The 18,853-nt window shown below is 44.4% G+C and overlaps 1 protein-coding gene across 2 annotated transcripts in view; it reads left to right on the top strand.

Annotated features, from left to right (window-relative positions):
- LOC132392966 (tubulin alpha-4A chain-like) overlaps positions 1-18,508 on the top strand; it is a 30,718-nt gene extending 12,210 nt beyond the window's left edge. The window contains exons 2-5 of one of the 2 annotated variants that reach the window (XM_059967605.1): positions 5,285-5,373; positions 8,463-8,685; positions 13,186-13,334; positions 17,077-18,508. In XM_059967605.1, coding sequence (XP_059823588.1) covers positions 5,371-5,373; positions 8,463-8,685; positions 13,186-13,334; positions 17,077-18,051 — 1,350 coding nt within the window. In that variant the 5' untranslated portion in view covers positions 5,285-5,370 and the 3' untranslated portion in view covers positions 18,052-18,508. The remainder of the gene's footprint in view (positions 1-5,284; positions 5,374-8,462; positions 8,686-13,185; positions 13,335-17,076) is intronic. The other variant, XM_059967604.1, reaches the window with a different exon arrangement.
- The last annotated feature ends 345 nt before the right edge of the window (positions 18,509-18,853 follow it).

Genomic DNA, 18,853 nt, shown 5'->3' with positions numbered 1-18,853 from the left:
GTGACCGCGTTAGGGAAAAATCTTCTCCAGTGCCTATTAGTCTTAGTCTGGAGGGATCTGAAGCGCCTACCAGACTGAAGCAGTTCAAACAGTCCGTGCGCAGGATGGAAGGAGTCCTTTATGATGTTCCCCGCCCTCTTCTTCAACCTGGAAGAGTACAGGTCAATAGAGGGCAGGGAGGCTCCAATGATGCACTCGGCAGTCCTCACTGTGCGCTGTAGTCTGGTTCTATCCTGCTTGGTGGCGGCTCTAAACCACACAGTGATGGAGGTGCACAGGACAGACTCAATGACTGCAGTGTAGAACTGCAGCAGCAATTCCTGAGGCAGACCATATTTCCTCAAGAGCCGCAGGAAGTACATCCGCTGCTGGGCCTTCTTCAGGATAGAGCTGATGTTCTGCTCACACTTAAGATCCTGAGAGATGGTGGTTCCCAGGAATCTGAAGTTCTCAGGGCTGACGAGGACTGTGAGGAGGGACATAACAGGGGGATGTCTCCTGAAATCCATTATCATCTCCTTTGTCTTTGAGCGTGTTCAGCTCCAGATTGTTCCGACTGCACCAGAGCGCCAGTTGGTCCACCTGCTGTCGATATGCAGACTCATCACTGTTCTGGATAAGTCCGATGACGGTGGTGTCGTCTACAAACTTCAAATTTCATGTCAACAAATACACTCAAAAACTTCTGTAGTTGTACCATGATGAGCATTCTGACAGGCTGCATCACTGTCTGGTATGGAGGGGCTGCTGCACTGGACCGAAAGAAGCTGCAGAAGGTTGTAAATCTGGTCGGCTCCATCTTGGGCACTAGCCTACAAAGTACCCAGGACGTCTTCAGGGAGCAGTGTCTCAGAAAGGCAGCATCCATTATTAAGGACCTCTGGCACCCAGGGTGTGCCCTCCTCTCACTGTCACCATTAGGTAGGAAGTTCAGAAGCCTGAAGGCACACACTCAGTGATTCAGGAACAGCTTCTTCCCCTCTGCCATCCGATTCCTAAATGGACATTGAATCTTTGGACACTACCTCACTTTTTTTCTATACAGTATTTCTGTTTTTGCACTTTAAAAAAATCTATTCAATATACATAATTATTATTATTTTTCTTCTCTCTGATAGATTATGTATTGTGTTGAACTGCTGCTGCTAAGTTCACAAATTTCACGTCACATGTCGGTGATAATAAACCTGATTCTGATTCTGGTTCTGACGTAAGCACCTTTGCAGTTCAGATGTTCCAGGGCTGAGTGAAGAGCCAATGAAATAGCATCTACTGTGAACCTGTTGTGATGGTAGGCATACTTGAGCAGATCTAAATCACTTTTCAGGTAGGAGTTGACATGTGTCATCACCAGCCTCTCAAAACACTTCATCACTGTTGATGTAGGTGCAACTGGACGATAATCATTGAGGCAGGGTATTACACTCTTTTTAGGCACTGGTATAATTGAAGCAGGTGGATACCTCAGACTGCTGAAGCGAGAGGTTAAAGATCTCAGTGAACACTCCAGCCAGCTGATCAGCACAGGTATTTGGTTCACAATCACATACCCATCTGAGCCAGATGTTTCTTGTGGGTTCACCCTCCTGAAGGATGCTCACATATCACCCTCAAAGTCTGAAATCACAGGATCATTGGGAGCTGTGGGAGTTTGTGATGGCTCCTCCATGTTTTGACAGTCAAAGCAAATTTTCTTCAATGGAATATATTTTTCCAAACTTTTATTTCAAAACTTTATTCATGAAAATACTAATTAGATATTGTTGCAAACAGTGACCTAACCCTGCAGAGTGTTGTAGACTCGCAGACTCAGTGAGCTCCTTTTCCACAAGGCCATCTTCAAGAGGTGATGCATCAAGATAGTGGCCCTCACTCACTGAGGACCTTCGCCATCAGGGAGGAGGTTCAGGAGCTAAATACTAACACTTAGCGATTTCAGGAACAGCTTCTTTTCCTCCGCTATCAGATTTCTGAAGTGTCCATGAACCCTAGAATACTACCTTATTATTCCTTTTCTTGCACTATTTATCTTACTAATTTATATTAATTTTATATCTTTGCACTGTATTGCTGCTGTAAAATAACAAACTTCATGTCATATAAATCAGTGATAATAAACCTGATTCTGATTCCTTCTAATTTGCATTCCCTCAGATGTTTTTTTCCTTTTTTATCAATCTTTTTTTCTCCCTTTCTCTCTCGCTTATTCTTCCTTCATCATTTCTGACAAAGTGTGTTGCACACATAAACCATTTGTTCTACTTGCAATGCAGAATAGATACTTGCAAATGAGCAAACCAAAGTGCTGGAGGAACTCAGCAGGTAAGGCAGCATCTATAGAGGAGAGTAAAGGCTGATTTATACTTGTGTGTACAGGCTACTCCATAGCCCTGATTTTCACTTCTGCATTGCTCTATGCAGTAGCGAGCATGCGTTGGTGTGTGCCAAAACACTAGTTGGCAGTGGGGTTTCTATGCCACTGTGTTGAGTTTCTTTGTGAGAGACATGGAAGAGGAAATGCATTTCAAACATTTTCACATGTCCGCAGGTAGATTTGACAAATCTGCTGGGCTGAATACTTTTCCAACCCACTCAATAGGCGGTCCACAGTTGATCCTGACTCTTACAGCAGATCCCTCAGCAGCCAGTCCTGGATGACCTGGACTTGCCACCCTCTACTGATGAGATCAAGAGAGCAGATGGCATTCCTGCCAAGATCTACAAAGCATCAGGCCCAAACACCTTACAGGCCTTCCAAGACATCCTGGAAGACATCTGGATCACAGAGGAGATGCCTGACAACTTTGGCAATGCCCTCATCGTGGCTCTCTACAAAAACAAGGGCAGCAAATCAGATTGCGGAAACTACAGTGGTATCTCACTGCTGTCCATCGCAGGCAAGACTTTTGCCCGCATTCTCCTGAACAGACTTGTCACTGTCTCAGAAAGGAACCTCCCAGAGGCACAGTGTGGCTTTCAGCCAGAATGGAGTACAGTAGACATGAAGTCCAGGAGAAGTGCACCAAGCGGAACAAGCCTCTTTACTCTGTCTTCATTGACCTGATAAAGGCATTTGACACCGTAAACAGGGATGCTCTCTGGACCATCCTGAGACATTACAGTGTACATCTGGTACAGACCTTCACCGCTTGCTTTGCCCTTTGGCCTGACTATCGGCCTGAACAAGACTGAAGTACTTCATCAGCCTGTGCCAAACACCAAACCCACAGAATCAAAAATCACTGTTGACCATACCCAGCTGACAAATGTAAACAGCTTCAAATACTTGGGAAGCGTCATCTCGAGCGATGGGTCTTTGGACAAAGAAATTGACTCCAGGATCAGCAAGGCCAGCCAGGCTCTGAGGAGGCTGCGTACTAGAATGCTCAATCAACACAACGTCCGCATCTCCACAAAGCTGAAAGTCTACAGAGCTGTGGTCATCCCTTCCCTCCTATATGGATGTGAGACCTGAACTCTGTACCCACGACAGATCAAACAACTGGAGAAATTTCACATGCGTGCCCTCCACTCCATCCTTGGCATTCGTTGGCAAGACCGCGTCTCCAACCTGGAGGTCTTGGATTGCGCGGAGTCCAGCAGCACTGTGTCCCTGATTATTAGAGCCCAGATGCGGCGGATTGGACACGTCATCAGAATGGATGACCACCGTATTCCTCACCAGGTGCTCTATGGTGAACTGGAGACTGGAAAGAGACCTCAAGGTCGTCGATGCAAGCGCTACAAAGACGCTGTGAAGGAAGCCCTACGCTACTGTGACATCCAGCCAAGGGAACTAGAATCAGCGGCTGCTGACAGAACCTGCTGGCGAGCCCTGTGCTATGAAGCCTACACCAGTTTTGAAGACAGGTGCTGCCAAAAACTGATGGAAAACCGTGAGTGGCATCATAAAACAGCAGCCACAATTATTACAGCAACCGACTTCCAGTGCCCCCATTGTGCTAGACTCTGCGCTTCTGGACTAGGACTGCAGAGCCAACTCCGTGTCCACAGACGAACTGCACAACAGCGTGTCTTCTTCCAATCCAAAGGTCGACCAATACTCAAGCCTGGGTGTACAATATGGAGAGTAAGCTGCAGCAAGCTCCCCCTCTCCTCATATCCAATGTGCCTAAAGGAATGGCAAGAACCGATACAGTTTAGCACCAGTAACATTACAGGAGTTGTCATTCAGCGTTGAACTCAATGTAGGGCTGCTTTAGGGACTCCAGCTCCGGATTTTCCCTTGGGGTCTACTCCCGAAGCCCTCCCCATGAGTGGGTACAGCTGTAAGGCTGCGGAGGTTTGTGATCAGAGTTTTCCTTGTCTTAGATGAGCTGACAAGCCCCATCTGCCAAAGCAACTGGTTTTAAGACTCCAGTAACCTGCTTTTGCCCCTTCTCCTGTCAGTATAAACTGTTCCTTTGGGCTTAGTAGCTAAGCTACACGTGAAGGTCAGGAGCTGGACTTGGTTGTCAGAGGCTTTTGGAGGCACAGACCGTTGGGAGCATTTAATAGGTAGTGGGTGCTTGAAACCACTACCATCCCCGGCTATAACAACCTCAAGGTTTATTTATTTTAATAGGTAGTGGGAGCTTGTCCCACTACCTATTAAATTATTTTTATTTATTGAGATACAGCATAGAACAGGCCCTTCCAGATAATCGAGCTGAATCACCCAGCAACCCCCGATTTAACCCTAGCCCAATCACAGGACAATTTACAATGACCAGTTAACTTACCACCTGGTTCATCTTTGGACTATGGGAGGAAACCAGAGCACCCAGAAGAAACCCACACGGTTATGGGAGGATGTATGAACTCCTTACAGACAGTGGTGGGAATTGAACTCAGCTTGCTTTTACTGTAGAGCATACAGTACCATCCCTTTTCTACTATTTCATTGATTCTATTGTGTTCTTTGCATCTACTTTGAATGCCCCCAAGAGAATGAATCTCAGAGCAGTATATGATGACATATGTATTTTGATAATAGTTACTTTGAACTTTACACATGCAAATGAGTTTTGTTAATACATTATTGTTCAGCATCTTTTGCATATTGAGAGGAGGCACACAGACTCATAGCATATTGGAGTGGAATGATTTAGTAATTCATCTCCCCTGTAACACCCTCGCATACAATTACAGCACCTAGTACTTTTGCTTTTTAAAAAACCAATCCCCCATTCTGTGACGTGTACAGCTGTATAAATAAGGACCCCGAGACAGCTGTTTTCCGTTTGCACGCATTTCTGTCTCCTTCTCTATTGTTCTCTGTCAGAGTTGGTTGGCCCTCGCACAGCCCTTCATCGTACTCCGAGCAGTTTAGGAAGAAGTGAGGAGACACAGAGAGGAAGGACATTTAAAATGGTGAGTGGCTTGAACACAGCTGCTGTAGCCCAGACCTTTAAACTGTTGAGAGTTAAAAAGGAACGTTTAATTTTTTTCAATCTAATGAGCTGAATCTGAGCTTATGCCCCCTCTCTTAGTTCTGGTCACAGAGGAGGGAATCACTTTGACAGGAAACATTTTTGGGGAGCAGCTACTGGGGATGAAGTCAGAGAGTAAGTTGCAGACACGATTGCATTCTTGAAATAGGGCTAATCCAGACTCCCCTGAGTGTCTGTGTGTGTGTGGTTGGTTGAGGAGAGGGACAGGATTGTCTTCCGCACTGACTCTTCATTTGCCCCCTGAATTTCAGGTCTGGTTCATTGCAGCGGCAGAACTGCCTGGGGGAGTTCAAGCTGACAACTGTCACAGTCATAGCTGTCCACTGAGAATGAACTCCAGTCACCAACCACCTACTGATACTGCTGCTGGGTTTTAAGAGTGCACTTTCCCTTGGGTTGGAGCATCTAATGCAAATAGGTGTGTGTGTGTGTGTGTGTGTGCATGTGTCTCTAAGTGTGTGTGTGTGCGTGTCTGTCCGTCCGTCTGTCTGTGTGTCTCTGTCTAAGTGTGTGTGTGTCTGTCTGTCTGTCTGTCTAAGTGTGTACACTGCTTTACTCTCATTCCTTTTATTGCTTCTTGGGGCCATTTCTGAATTTGAAAAAACTGTGCTTTAAGAAGCAACGAGAGGGGGATCAAAACTTGGCTGAACTCAGAACTTACTTGAGGCTCTGCATACCTTTAAAAAATCTGCAGATGCGGCATTTTTTAACTGGGTTAATGAAACTTTATCATGAAGAGGCAAATGGTTTATATTAACCTAATCTAGCACGTGTGCACTGCATTCCGAAGGTGTGACGGCAACTAGCCTTGAAACGGGAGCTTTATAATTTTATTTTCGCAAAGAGCATTTCTCGTCCTGTCCTTTGGCTTTCTGCCAGCTACCCCATTTCCTGGCAGTGCTGTGATTGGCCAGCTTCTCTTTCCATTCAGCATTCTTCTGGTGTCTGTGGAATTTGGGCTGTAGTTATACTGGCACCTGTGCACAACTTGCTGTTGGACAGGGACCCATGCATAGGCACGAATCACCTGAAGGTATGCATGTGTGCATGCCTGTGTATGAGTCTATATATGTAATCCAATGTGTCATCTCAAAGGAAGCCCAAACTAAACAACGGGAATATCTCCCTTTTCTCTTTCCATTTTCATGTGGGGTGGCACAGTAGCACAATGGTGAGTGCATCACTTTGCCGAGCGAGTAATCACCGGTCGAGTCTCAACTCCTAGCACTGTCTTTAAGAAGTTTGTATGTCCCCCCATGATGGCATAGGTTTCCTCTGTGTGCTCTGGTTTCCACCCACAATGCAAAGACATACGCGTTAGGATTAGTAAGTTGTGGCATGCTATGTTGGCGCCCGGAAGCATGTGGACTTGTGGGCTACTGATCTGATTTGACACAAGAGCTATATTTTAAGTACATTTTGGTGTAAGGGTGACAAATGAAGCTAGTCTTTTTCTTCTTTCTTTATACCCACGTATTTTAATTTTTTTCACTGGCATTTGTTTTTCTCTCACCACACAGCACAGTAACAGGCTCTTTGGCTTAAACAGACTTCCATTTAAGCTAGTTCCATCTGCCACCATCCCTTAGTCTAAACTTTTCCTATCCATGTACTTGTCTACACGAGCACACTGGCAATGAGGTTTACCAGGAAGCTGCCTGGATTAGGGAGCACCTTATGAGGATATGTTGAGCGAGCTAGGGCTTAACTCTTGGCAGCAAAGGAGGATAGGAGCTGATTTGATAATAGGTGTACAAGATCGATGAACAAATCAAGTGGGCAGCCAGTGACTGTACCTCCTCCCTGACAGTATTAATGAGAAGAGGACACGTTCTGATGCTGAGAGTTAAGCAATGGATGTTGCCTTCTTGAACTGTTAGAATGCAGTCAGATAAAGATAAAAGATTAGCTGTATTTGTCACATGTAAATTGAAACATCAGTGAGATGTGTTGTTTGTGTCAATGTCCAGCATGGTCCAAGGATGTGCTGGGGGCAGCCTGCAAGTGCTGCCATGCTTCTGGCTCCAACGTAGACAGACAGACAGACAGACAGACAGACAGACAGACAGACAGACAGACCTTATTAATCCCGAGGGAAACTGGGTTTCGTTACAGTTGCACCAACCAAGAATAGAGTAGAAATATATCAAAATAAAACCCAGAAATAATTAAATAATAATAAGTAGATTACGCCAAGTGGAAATAAATAGCACACTCACAACCTACTAACCCTTAATAATCTATACACTTTGAAATGTTGGAGGTAATCAGAGGGCCCAGAGGAAACCCACACAGTTACAGGGAGAACATACAAACTCCTTGCAGACAGTGCAGGGGTTAAACTCCGATCACCAGCACTGTTCAATAGGTACATATAATGTCAGAGAAATGTATACAATATACGTTTGTACATCCTGAAATTCTTATTCTTCGCAGACATCCAGAAAAAGAGGAATGCCCCAAAGAGTGAATGACAGTTGGAATGTTAGAACCCCAAAGCCCCGCACTCCCCAAATCAACCCTGTTGAGAGTTATGCTAACGACTACAACTAGGGATGAACACTAAGGTTTTGTCAGGAAATGTAGAGGAAGCTTGACCCAAAAGCAGAGCAACGGAGATGATTCAGTGGTGAACAATAACTTTAATAATATACTGCAAATTAACAAGCCACAAGGGGCCACAAAACCAGAGAGAACAGAAACTAAACACAATGTACATCCAGTTAAACTTCAGGCAAGGAAAGTGAAAGCTCGGAACAACTGGTTGAGGCTGGCTGGTTCAATGAGTGAACAAGGACTGTGGGTGAGAACTGGGGTTAAATAGGCTACAGGTAATGAGTCTGGAATGAGCGGCCAGTGAATCCTATTAGCTGGGTGGATACTGCAATGTGCCAGCATGTGCAGGCTGGGAGGTGTTATGGGAGTTGGCCTGACAGGTTTAGCCTAGCTCAGGCATCCCTATTTCTCAGGTGAATGATAAACTAATGGAATAACTCACCTCTCCCACAGCGTGAATGTATCTCCATCCATATTGGCCAGGCCGGTGTCCAGATGGGCAACGCCTGCTGGGAGCTGTACTGCCTGGAGCACGGCATCCAGCCTGACGGCCATAGACCAGACGGCAGAAGCAACGCAGAGGCTGATGACTCATTCGACACCTTCTTCTGCGAGATGGGGTCCGGGAAACATGTGCCCAGAGCTATCTTTCTGGATCTGGAGCCAACTGTGATCGGTAATTGAAATGTTCAGTTACTAGAAGACATATATTCCAAGCAATCAGAATCTGATTTTTTGTTGTCGAAAATAGATTGAACTGTGACTATATTTCAATTTTAATAACTACAAAGAAAATTGAATGCACTTTTGGGAAAGAGGTGCTTTGTAACACAATGCAGAATTAGTAGGTTAGAATTAGACCATGAGATATAGGAGCAGAATTAGGCCATTCAGCCCATAGTCTGCTCTGCTGTTCTATCATGGCTGAACCCGGATCCCACTCAACCCCATACACCTGCCTTCTTCGATGCTTTGGTGCCCTGACTGATCAGGAAACCGTCAACTTTCACCTTAAATATACATATGGATTTGGCCTCCACTGCAGTCTGTGGCAGAGCTTTCCATAGATTTAGTACTTTCTGGCTAAAGAGAAATTCTCCTTAGCTCTGTTCTAAAGGGTCGCTCCTCAATTTTGAGGCTGTGCCCTCTAGTTCTGGATACCCCCACCATATGAGACATCCTCTCCACCTCCACCCTATCTAGTCCTTTCAATATTCAGTAGATTTCAATTATATTACCCCCTCCCTGCATTCTTCCAGTCAGTAAAGGCCCAAATCTGCCAAACACTCCTCAAACGTTAACTCCTTCTTTCCCAGAATCATCCTCATGAACCTCCTCTGGACTGCCTCCAATGACAACACATCCTTTCTGAGAGATGGGGCCCAAAACTGTTGACAATACTCTAAGTGCAGCCTGACTTGTGTCTTATAAAGGCTCAACATTATCACCTTGCTTTTAGATTTGATTCCCCTTGAAAGAAATGTCAACATTGCATTTGCCTTCTTTACCACACATTCAACCTGTAAATTCTGGGAATCTTGCACGAAGACTGCTAAGTCTCTCTGCACCTTTGATGTTTGAACATTCTTCCCATTTAGGTAACAGCCCACACTATTGTTCCTTTTACCAAAATGCATTATCATACATTTCCCAACATTGTATTCCATCTGCCACTTTTTTGCCCATTTTTCCAATTTGTTTAAGTCCTGCTGCAATTGCATTGCTTCCTCAGCACTGCCTACCCCTCCACCTATCTTCATATCATCCACAAACTTTGCCACAAAGCCAACAATTCCATTACCTAAATCATTGACAAACAATGTGAAAACCAGCGATCCCAATACTGACCCCAGAGGATCACCACTAGTCACAGGCAGCCAAACAGAAAAGGCCCTTTTATTCCCACTCACTGCCTCCTGCCTGTCAGCCATTCCACTATCCATGCCAGTATCACTCCGGTAATGCCATAGGATTTTATCTTGTTAAGCAGCCTCATGTGAGGCACCTTATCAAAAGCCTTCTGTAATTCCAAGTAAATGACATCCACTGCCTCACCTTTGTCCACCCTGCTTGTTACTTCCTCAAAGAACTCTAACAGATTAGTCAGGCAAGAATTCCCTTCACAGAAACCGTGCTGACTTTGACTTATTTTATCATTAGTCTCCAAATACCCCAAACCTCATCCTTATTAATAGACTACAAACTTTCCCATCCACTGAGGTTAGGCTAACTGGCCTATGATTTATTTTATTTTGCCTTCCCCCCTTCTTAAAGAGTGGACTGACATTTGCAATGTTCCAGTCCTCTGGGACCATGCCAGAATTAAGTGATTCTTGAAAGATCATGACTAATGCATCCATTACCTCTTCAGCAACCTCTCTCAGGACTCCTGGAAGTAGTCCATCTGGTCCAGGTGATTTATCCACTTCTGTGCTTGCCCAGCACTTTTCCCTTTATAATAGCAATGGCACTCACTCCTGCTCCCTCACACTCACAGACCTCTGGCACACTGCTTGTGTCTTCCACAGTGAAGACTGATGCAAAGTACTCATTAAGTTCATCTGCCATTTCTTTGCCCCCCCATTACTACCTCGCCAGCATCCTTTTCCAGTGGCCCAATATCAGCTCTCACCTCCAGTTAATTGGATAGTTCTGTCAAAAGTTCCATCCCAGAAAAGGACAAATTGGTAAATTGGTTTATTATTGCCATATGCACCAAGATACGGTGAAAAACTTAAACACTGGGTTTTGCATACCATCTATACAGATCATTCAATGCATTGAGATAGTAGAAGAGAAAAATAATGAGAAAGTGCAGAATAAAGTGTTATAGTTACAGAGAGAGTGTTGTGCAGGCAGACGACAAGGTGAAAGGTCCTAACGAGATAGACTGTGAGGTCAAGAGTCCATCTTATCACACTGGAGGACAGTTAAATATTCTTATACCAGTGGGGTAGAAGCTGTCCTTGAGCCTGGTGGTATGTGCTTTCAGGCTTTTGTATCTTCTGCCCAGTGGGAGGAAGGAGAAGAGAGAGTGTCCAGGGTGGGTCTTTTGATGGGGTGGCACAGTACTGTAATAGATGGTGTAAAGCTGTACAGTGCCAGAGAACCTCAATTCCTGTTGCTGTCTATGTCCTCCCCATCACTGCATGGGTTTCTACAAGATGCTCTGTGTTCCACACACAGTCCAAACACTACGGTTAGGGTTAGCAAGCTACTGTATGTTGTCACTGAAAGAATGGTGATACTGGTGAGCTGCCCCCAGGATATCCTTGCACAAGCAACACATATCACTGTATGTTTCAATGTACATATACATATAAAGCTGATCTTTAGCTGATCATGTTGGCTGCTTTACTGAGGCAGCAGTGTAGATGGAATCCATGGAGGGGAGACTGGTTTCTATGACATGTTGAGCTGTGTCTATAACTGTCTGCAGTTTCTTTCAGTTTCAGACAGAGACAGTTGCCATCTTTAACCTCTCTACCCAGAACATCAGGCAGTGTTTGAGCCAGCAGGTGGGAGAGGGCCAGTCCTTGGGAGCAGTAAATTCTGATAGGACTGTCAGACAGTTGAGATGGTGTCCACTGCCACCTGCTGTTGCAGGAGTTAAACCCCATCTTGCCACCTCTGCTTTGAGATCAAACATAGAACATAGAACTGTGCAGCGAACTACGGTTCCTTCGGCCTGCAATGACGTGCCATCCTTTAGATTCAGATCTCAAATTCATTAATTTCTCAGATGTACGTTGAAACATAGAGTGAAATGCATCATTTGCATTAACAACCAGCACAGTCCAGGGATATGCTAAGGGCAGCACACAAGTGTCGCCACACTTTCTGCTGTCAACATGGCATGCCCACCACATTCCATAAACCCACCATTCACTGCATAAAAACTTCTGATACTCCCCTCCGATCACCTTAAAATGATGCTCCCTTGTATTAAAGAGCAAATATTAAATCTGGCTGGAAAGACAGGTGAAGTCTTTTTAGACTTAGGTGAAGTTATAACTTTTTAAAACATTTCCTTCACATAAAAGTGTTCACTTTCATTTTATTATGCAAATGATCTGCTGTCAAGTGCTTGATGAGCAGAGGGAAGGAGGGGTCCATCTGCTGCGTTGTGTCTGATCTGTTATTTAAAGAATCTCCCTCATTAGTCCCACTTCTGCTATTCATCATTAAAAATTACAACAAAAAGCTCATCTTCCCCCCCCCCACCAAGTACCTTAAATCTGTGTGTCTCTTTAGTTAATGGTTGACTTTATTTGTCACACATACACCAAAACATTGAAACCTACAGTGAAACGCATCATTTAACGGCCAACACAGTCCGGGATGTGCTGGGGGCAGCCCACAAGCATCACCATGCTTCCACCTCCAACATAGCAAGCTTACAACTCACTAACTCTAACTGTACGTCTTTGGAGTGTGGGAGGAAACTGGAGCACCTGGAGGAAACCCACGCATTCACAGGGGGAATGGGAGAACACGATGAAACAATAACAAAGTGCAGAATAAATAGTTACAGTTACTGAGAAAATGCAGTGCAGGTTGACGATAGGTTGCAAGGTCATAACGAGGTAGATTGTGAGCTCAAGAGTCCATTTTATCGGACAAGCAGAGTCATACAACACTGCGATAGAAACTGTCTCTGAGCCTGGTGGTAGCTACATGGATAAGAAAGGTTTCAGGGGCCATGGTCCAAACTGTACCTGTACCAAGGTACAGTTCATACAAATCAGTTTATTACAACAGTGCATTGAGGTGGTACAAGATAAAGCAATAACAGAATTCAGAATAAAGTGCAACAGTTACTGTACAGAGAAAGTGAAATGCAGACAATAAGGTAACAATACTTTTGTCAGTCTTTGTGTGTATTTTTCATTGATTCTGTTGTATTACTTTGCTCTACTATGAATGCCCACTAGAAAATGAATCTCAGGGTAGTATTTAGTGACATAGGCATATTTTGATAATAAATTTATTTTGAACTCTGAGCAATAAAATCATGTTTCTTTGGTTCTATTCTATCAATATCTCTATCATTTTGACTGCTTGGTCAAATCTTCCCTTCACCTTCTGTGCTGTAAGGGGAACAAGTGAGCTTCCCTTTACTCTGCACAAGCTCAGCTAAGTTTGTGGCTGATGTATTCCTCTATTCTTTGCTCAGATGAGGTTCGCACTGGTACCTACCGCCAGCTGTTCCACCCCGAGCAGCTCATCACTGGCAAGGAAGATGCTGCTAACAATTACGCCCGTGGGCACTACACCATTGGCAAGGAGCTGATTGATCCCGTCTTGGAGAGACTTCGGAAACTGGTATGTGTATATAGGGTGCAAGTTGTGGAATGGTGTGTGTGTGTGTGTGTGTGTGTGTGTGTGTGTGTGTGTGTGTGTGTGTGTGTGTGTGTGTGTGTGTGTGTGTGTGTGTGTGTGTGTGTGTGTGTGTGTGTGTGATCTGTGTGTGTGTGCCTCTCATAATATCTACAAGGTTGCCCGTCATTTTCCTGCATTCTACAGAATAAAGTCCTGGCTTGGCCAACTGCTCCCTATGACTCAGGCCCTCTAGTCCTGGCAACATCCTCATAAATCTTGCTGCACTATTTCCAGTTTAACTACGTCTTTTTTATAAGACAGGGTGGCCAAAACTGTACAAATTACTCTGGGTGTGGCCTCACCAGCAACTTGTACAAATGCAACATAATGTCCCAACTCCTATACCCGGTGCCCTAACCAATGAAGCCAGTGCCTAAGCCGCTGAGATGACCTAGCATTTGCTTCCAATGAACGTAGAACAGTATAGCCCTTTGGCCCATGGTGTTGTGTTAACACTTCAGGCTGCTCCAAGATTAATCTAACCCATCCCTCCGATGTAGCCCTTCATTTTTCTGTCATCCATGTGTCCATCTAAGAGGTTCTTAAATGTCCCCAGTGTATCTGCCTTGACCACCACCCCTGGCAGAATATTCCAAGCACCCACCAGTCTCTGGGTAAAAAAAAAACTACCTCTGACATCCTGTTATATTTTCCTTCAATCACATTAAAATCATGCCTCCTTGCATTAGCAATTTCCTGCCTGGGGAAGTCTCCTGCTATCCACTCAATCTATGCCTCTTAGCATCTTGTATACCTCTATCAAGTCTCCTTTCATCTTCCTTCACTCCAAAGAGAAAAGCCCTAGCTCAGTCAACCTGTCCTCAAAAGACACACTCTCTAATCCAGGCAGCATCCTGGTAAATATCTTCTGCACCCTCTCTGAAGTTTCCACATCCTTCATATAACAAGGTGACCGGAACTGAACCCAATACTCCAAGTGTGGTCTAACCGGAGTTTTATAGAGCTGCAACATCATTGAGAGTAGATATCGGACCGCTGGAAGATGATGCTAGGGATAGTAATGGGGGATATGGAAATGGTGGACAGACTTAATAAGTATTTTGCATCAGTTTTCACTGTGGAAGACACCAAGAAAATGTCTGAAATTCAGGAGTGACAGGGGGCAGATGTGGGTGTAGTTGCTATCACTAAGGAGAAGGTGCCTGGGAAGCTTAAAGGTCTGAAGGTAGATACATCATCTGGACCAGATGGATTACACCCCATAGTTCTGAAAGTCATAGCTGAAGAGATTGTGGAGGCATTAATAATGATCACTAGATTCTGGAATGGTTCTGGAGGATGGGAAAATTGCAAAGGTCACTCTGCTCTTTAAGAAGGGAGGGAGGAGAAGAAAGGAAATTATAGGCCATTTAGCCTGAATTCAGTGGTTGGGAAGATGTTGGCATCCATTATTAAGGATGTGGCTTGGGTTACAGAGGCTGTAGGCAGCATGGTTTCCTTAAGGGAAAATCTAGCCTGACAGATCTGTTGGAAATCTTTGACGAAATAACAGGCAAGATAGACAAAGAAGAGTCAGTGGATGTTTACATGGATTTTCGGAGAGCCTTTGTCAAGGTGCTGCACGTGAGGCTGCTTAACAAGATAAGAGCCCATGATATCACAGAAAAGATACGAGCATGGATAAAAGGTAGGAGGCAAAGAGTGGGAATAAAGAGGGCCTTTTCTGGTTGGCTGCCGGTGACTAATGGTGTTGCACAGGGGTCAGTGTTAGAAACACTTCTCTTCATGTTATATGTCAGTGATTTAGGTGACAGAATTGTTGGCTAGTAGCCAAGTTTGCAGATGATACAAAAACAGGTGGAGGGGCAGGAAGTGCTGAGGGAGTCTGTAGAAGGACTTAGACAAATTAGGAGAATGGTCAAAGAAGTTGCAAATGGAATAAAGTGTTGGCAAGTGTATGGCCATGAACTTTAGGAGAAGGAATAAAGGCATGGTCTATCTTCTAACTGGGGAGAAAATTTAAAAATCTGATGTGCAAAGGGACTTGGGAGTCCTTGTGCAGGATTCCTTAAAGGTTAATTTGCAGGTTGAGTTGATGGTAAGGAAGGCAAATGCAATGTTAGCATTCATTTTGAGAGAACTAGAATATAAGAACAAAGATGTAATGCTGAGGCTTCACAAGTCATTGGTCAGACTGCACTTGAAGTATTGTGAGCAGTTTGGGACCATATTCTAAGAAAAAATGTGCTGGCATTGGAGATGGTCCAAACAAGGTTCTTGAGAATGATTCCAGGACTGAAAGGATTAACGCATGAAAAGCGTTTGATAGCTTTGCGCTTTTACTCGCCAGAGTTTAGAAGAATGAGGAGGGATTGTAATGTTGAATCAGGTTCGCAGGTCTGGCAAGTGAGACAGAAAGCATCGACTTTGAATAAGTATATTAATCATTTATTTACAAAAGTAAAAATTTGACCAAACATTTATGTTCCCCAAGTTACAGATACTACAAAGCTGAATATTCAACAAAAGATATATTTAACAAATATACTTGGTTAAAAGCATGCATAGCATGCCTTCCCAATGGCTATGTGTATATATGTGTAGGTCTCCTTTAGTCTCAATAGACCATGGATTTGCACCTTGGAAAATTTCCAGGTGCCAATGTTGTCACCAATGTTGTCCAAGGGAAGGGCATTAGGACTCATACAGCTTGGCAGAGCAATGTGTAGTTAAGTGCCTTGCTCAAGGACACACATGCAGCCTCAGCCAAGACTCGAACTAGCGACCTTCAGATCACTAGACAAACACCTTAACCACTAGGCCACGCGCCAACACAAATGGCTATGTACACCACTTGCCTTAAACAAAGAGAGAGAGAGAAAGCCTCCCACATCTGCTCTCTATATATCTAGGGTATTTGAAACTGTACACCAGGCAGCTAACCAATGGAAATGAAGCAGCAGTTTTTAAATAAACCAATCACGACAAAGCGACTTTCGACAATCAGAATAACCCGCCTCCCATAAGACAAGGATATCATTGAAATCTATCGAATATTGAAAGGTCTGGGTAGAGTCGATGTGGGGAGGATATCTCTTATGATGGGTGAGTCTAAGATTAGAGGGCATAGCCTCCCAATAAAGGGATGTCCATTTAGAACAGAAATCAGGAGGAATTTCTTCAGCTAGAGGGTAGTCAGTCTGTGATGTCCAATGCCACAGACGGCTGTGGAGGCCAAGTCATTGAGTATATTTAAAGCTGCGGTTGATAGGTTCTTGATTAGCAAATGCATCAAAGGTTACGAGGTAAAGGCAGGAGGTTGGGATTGAGCGGCATAATATATCAGCCATGATGGAATGGTGAAACAGACTTGATGGGTTGAATGGCCTAATTCTACTCCTTTGATTTTTTTTGGTTTTATGGTCTAAAATTATCTTACACCTCTTCAACTCAATCCTCCAAATAATAAAGGCCAACACACCATACAACTCCTTAACAACCTTATCAATGTGTGGCAACTTTGAGGGATCTATTGACATGGACTCCAGGATCCCTCTGTTCCTTTGTGCTGCTAAAAATCCTGCCATAAACCCTGTATTCTGCATTCAAATATGACCTTCCAAAGTGAAATACTTCACAATGACAAATTTGAAGGCAGAACTTCTTGAAGTTTGTTTGGTAAGTAATATTTGTTCCTTTTTCTCTTTCTTTTCTGCTCCCTCAGGCTGACCAGTGCACTGGTCTTCAAGGTTTCTTTGTCTTCCACAGCTTTGGTGGTGGCACTGGTTCTGGTTTCACCTCTCTGCTGATGGAACGTCTCTCCGTCGACTATGGCAAGAAGTCCAAGCTGGAGTTTTGCATCTACCCAGCTCCTCAGATCTCCACGGCTGTGGTAGAGCCCTACAACGCTATCCTGACCACTCACACCACGCTGGAGCACACCGACTGTTCTTTCATGGTGGACAACGAGGCCATTTACAACATCTGCCGCAGAAACCTGGATATCGAGCGTCCTGGTTATGTGAACCTCAACAGGCTGATTGGTCAGATTGTGTCATCGATAACAGCTTCCCTTCGTTTTGATGGAGCTCTGAATGTTGATCTGACAGAGTTCCAGACCAATCTGGTGCCTTATCCCCGAATCCACTTCCCTTTGGTGACGTACGCTCCAGTGATCTCAGCTGAGAAAGCTTACCATGAGCAGCTAAGTGTGGCGGAGATCACCAGTTCCTGCTTCGAGCCAGGCAACCAGATGGTGAAGTGTGACCCTCGCCATGGCAAATACATGGCTTGTTGTCTGCTTTACCGGGGTGACGTGGTGCCAAAAGATGTTAATGCTGCCATTGCAGCCATCAAGACCAGGCGTAGCATCCAGTTTGTTGACTGGTGCCCCACTGGCTTCAAGGTTGGCATCAACTACCAGCCTCCCACTGTGGTGCCCGGTGGCGACCTGGCCAAGGTGCAGCGTGCAGTCTGTATGCTGAGCAACACCACCGCCATTGCTGAAGCCTGGGCTCGCCTTGACCACAAGTTTGACCTGATGTATGCCAAGCGCGCTTTTGTGCATTGGTATGTGGGGGAGGGGATGGAGGAGGGGGAGTTCTCCGAGGCCCGGGAAGACATGGCAGCCTTGGAGAAGGATTATGAAGAGGTCTGTGCTGACTCTACAGCAGATGATAATGACGGAGACGAATACTGAATTCCATCCAAACGTGTGCCGATCTTTTCTCTTATGCTCTACATAAATTAAATTTCAAAGAAGCCGAATCACTGTTGAGAACTTAATGTGTTTTCCACTTGAATTAATCATTCTCCAAGAAGTTGAAAATGTTGAACACATTAGGCTGATATGTTTGGCAAATTTAATTGGAAACACATCTGTTTTTATCTAATGAAAGTAATGGCTGCATTGACAATATCTTTGATGTTTCTCATTGAAATCAAGTATACTGTTACACAGGACATGGTGCCTTGTGATATGCTAAATGTTCCATTTTGTAGCCACAGCCTGTAATTATAAAGTAATTTTATCCCTGAGACCATGACTGCACTTCCACCATGGGAATATGAATTCACTTTATGAGAAATTCCAGAAATAAGAATCTGGTATTGGTAAAAATGCTTGGATTGCAATAATAAAGTCTAGCATCTCCATGTACAGCCTCCAAGACAGGAATCTTGATATTTTCTATGCACAGGCATAGATATTTTTCCTCTCTTGCCTCTAGTCAGATCTAGATGATTTTTTAAATCACATACATTGAAACATACAGCGAAATGCATTGTTTGTGTTAATGCCCAACAAAACTTTAGGATGTGTTGGGGACAGCCGCAGGTGGCACCACACATTCCAGCATCAATATGTCATGCTGTAGTCTCCTTAGATGTTCCCCTCAATTAGATTAACGGGCTAACTCACACCACATTGTGCCCCCAGTGTGGCCTCTGCTAAATCATCAAGACTGGAGGCAGATTGGGGGATCACTTTGTCGAGGAACTCC

This window comes from Hypanus sabinus, chromosome 4 (genome assembly GCF_030144855.1).
Source record: "Hypanus sabinus isolate sHypSab1 chromosome 4, sHypSab1.hap1, whole genome shotgun sequence".
Classification (NCBI taxonomy): domain Eukaryota; kingdom Metazoa; phylum Chordata; class Chondrichthyes; order Myliobatiformes; family Dasyatidae; genus Hypanus; species Hypanus sabinus.
The sequence above is the reverse complement of the archived record's forward strand: the minus strand, read 5'-3'. Positions and strand labels throughout refer to the sequence as shown.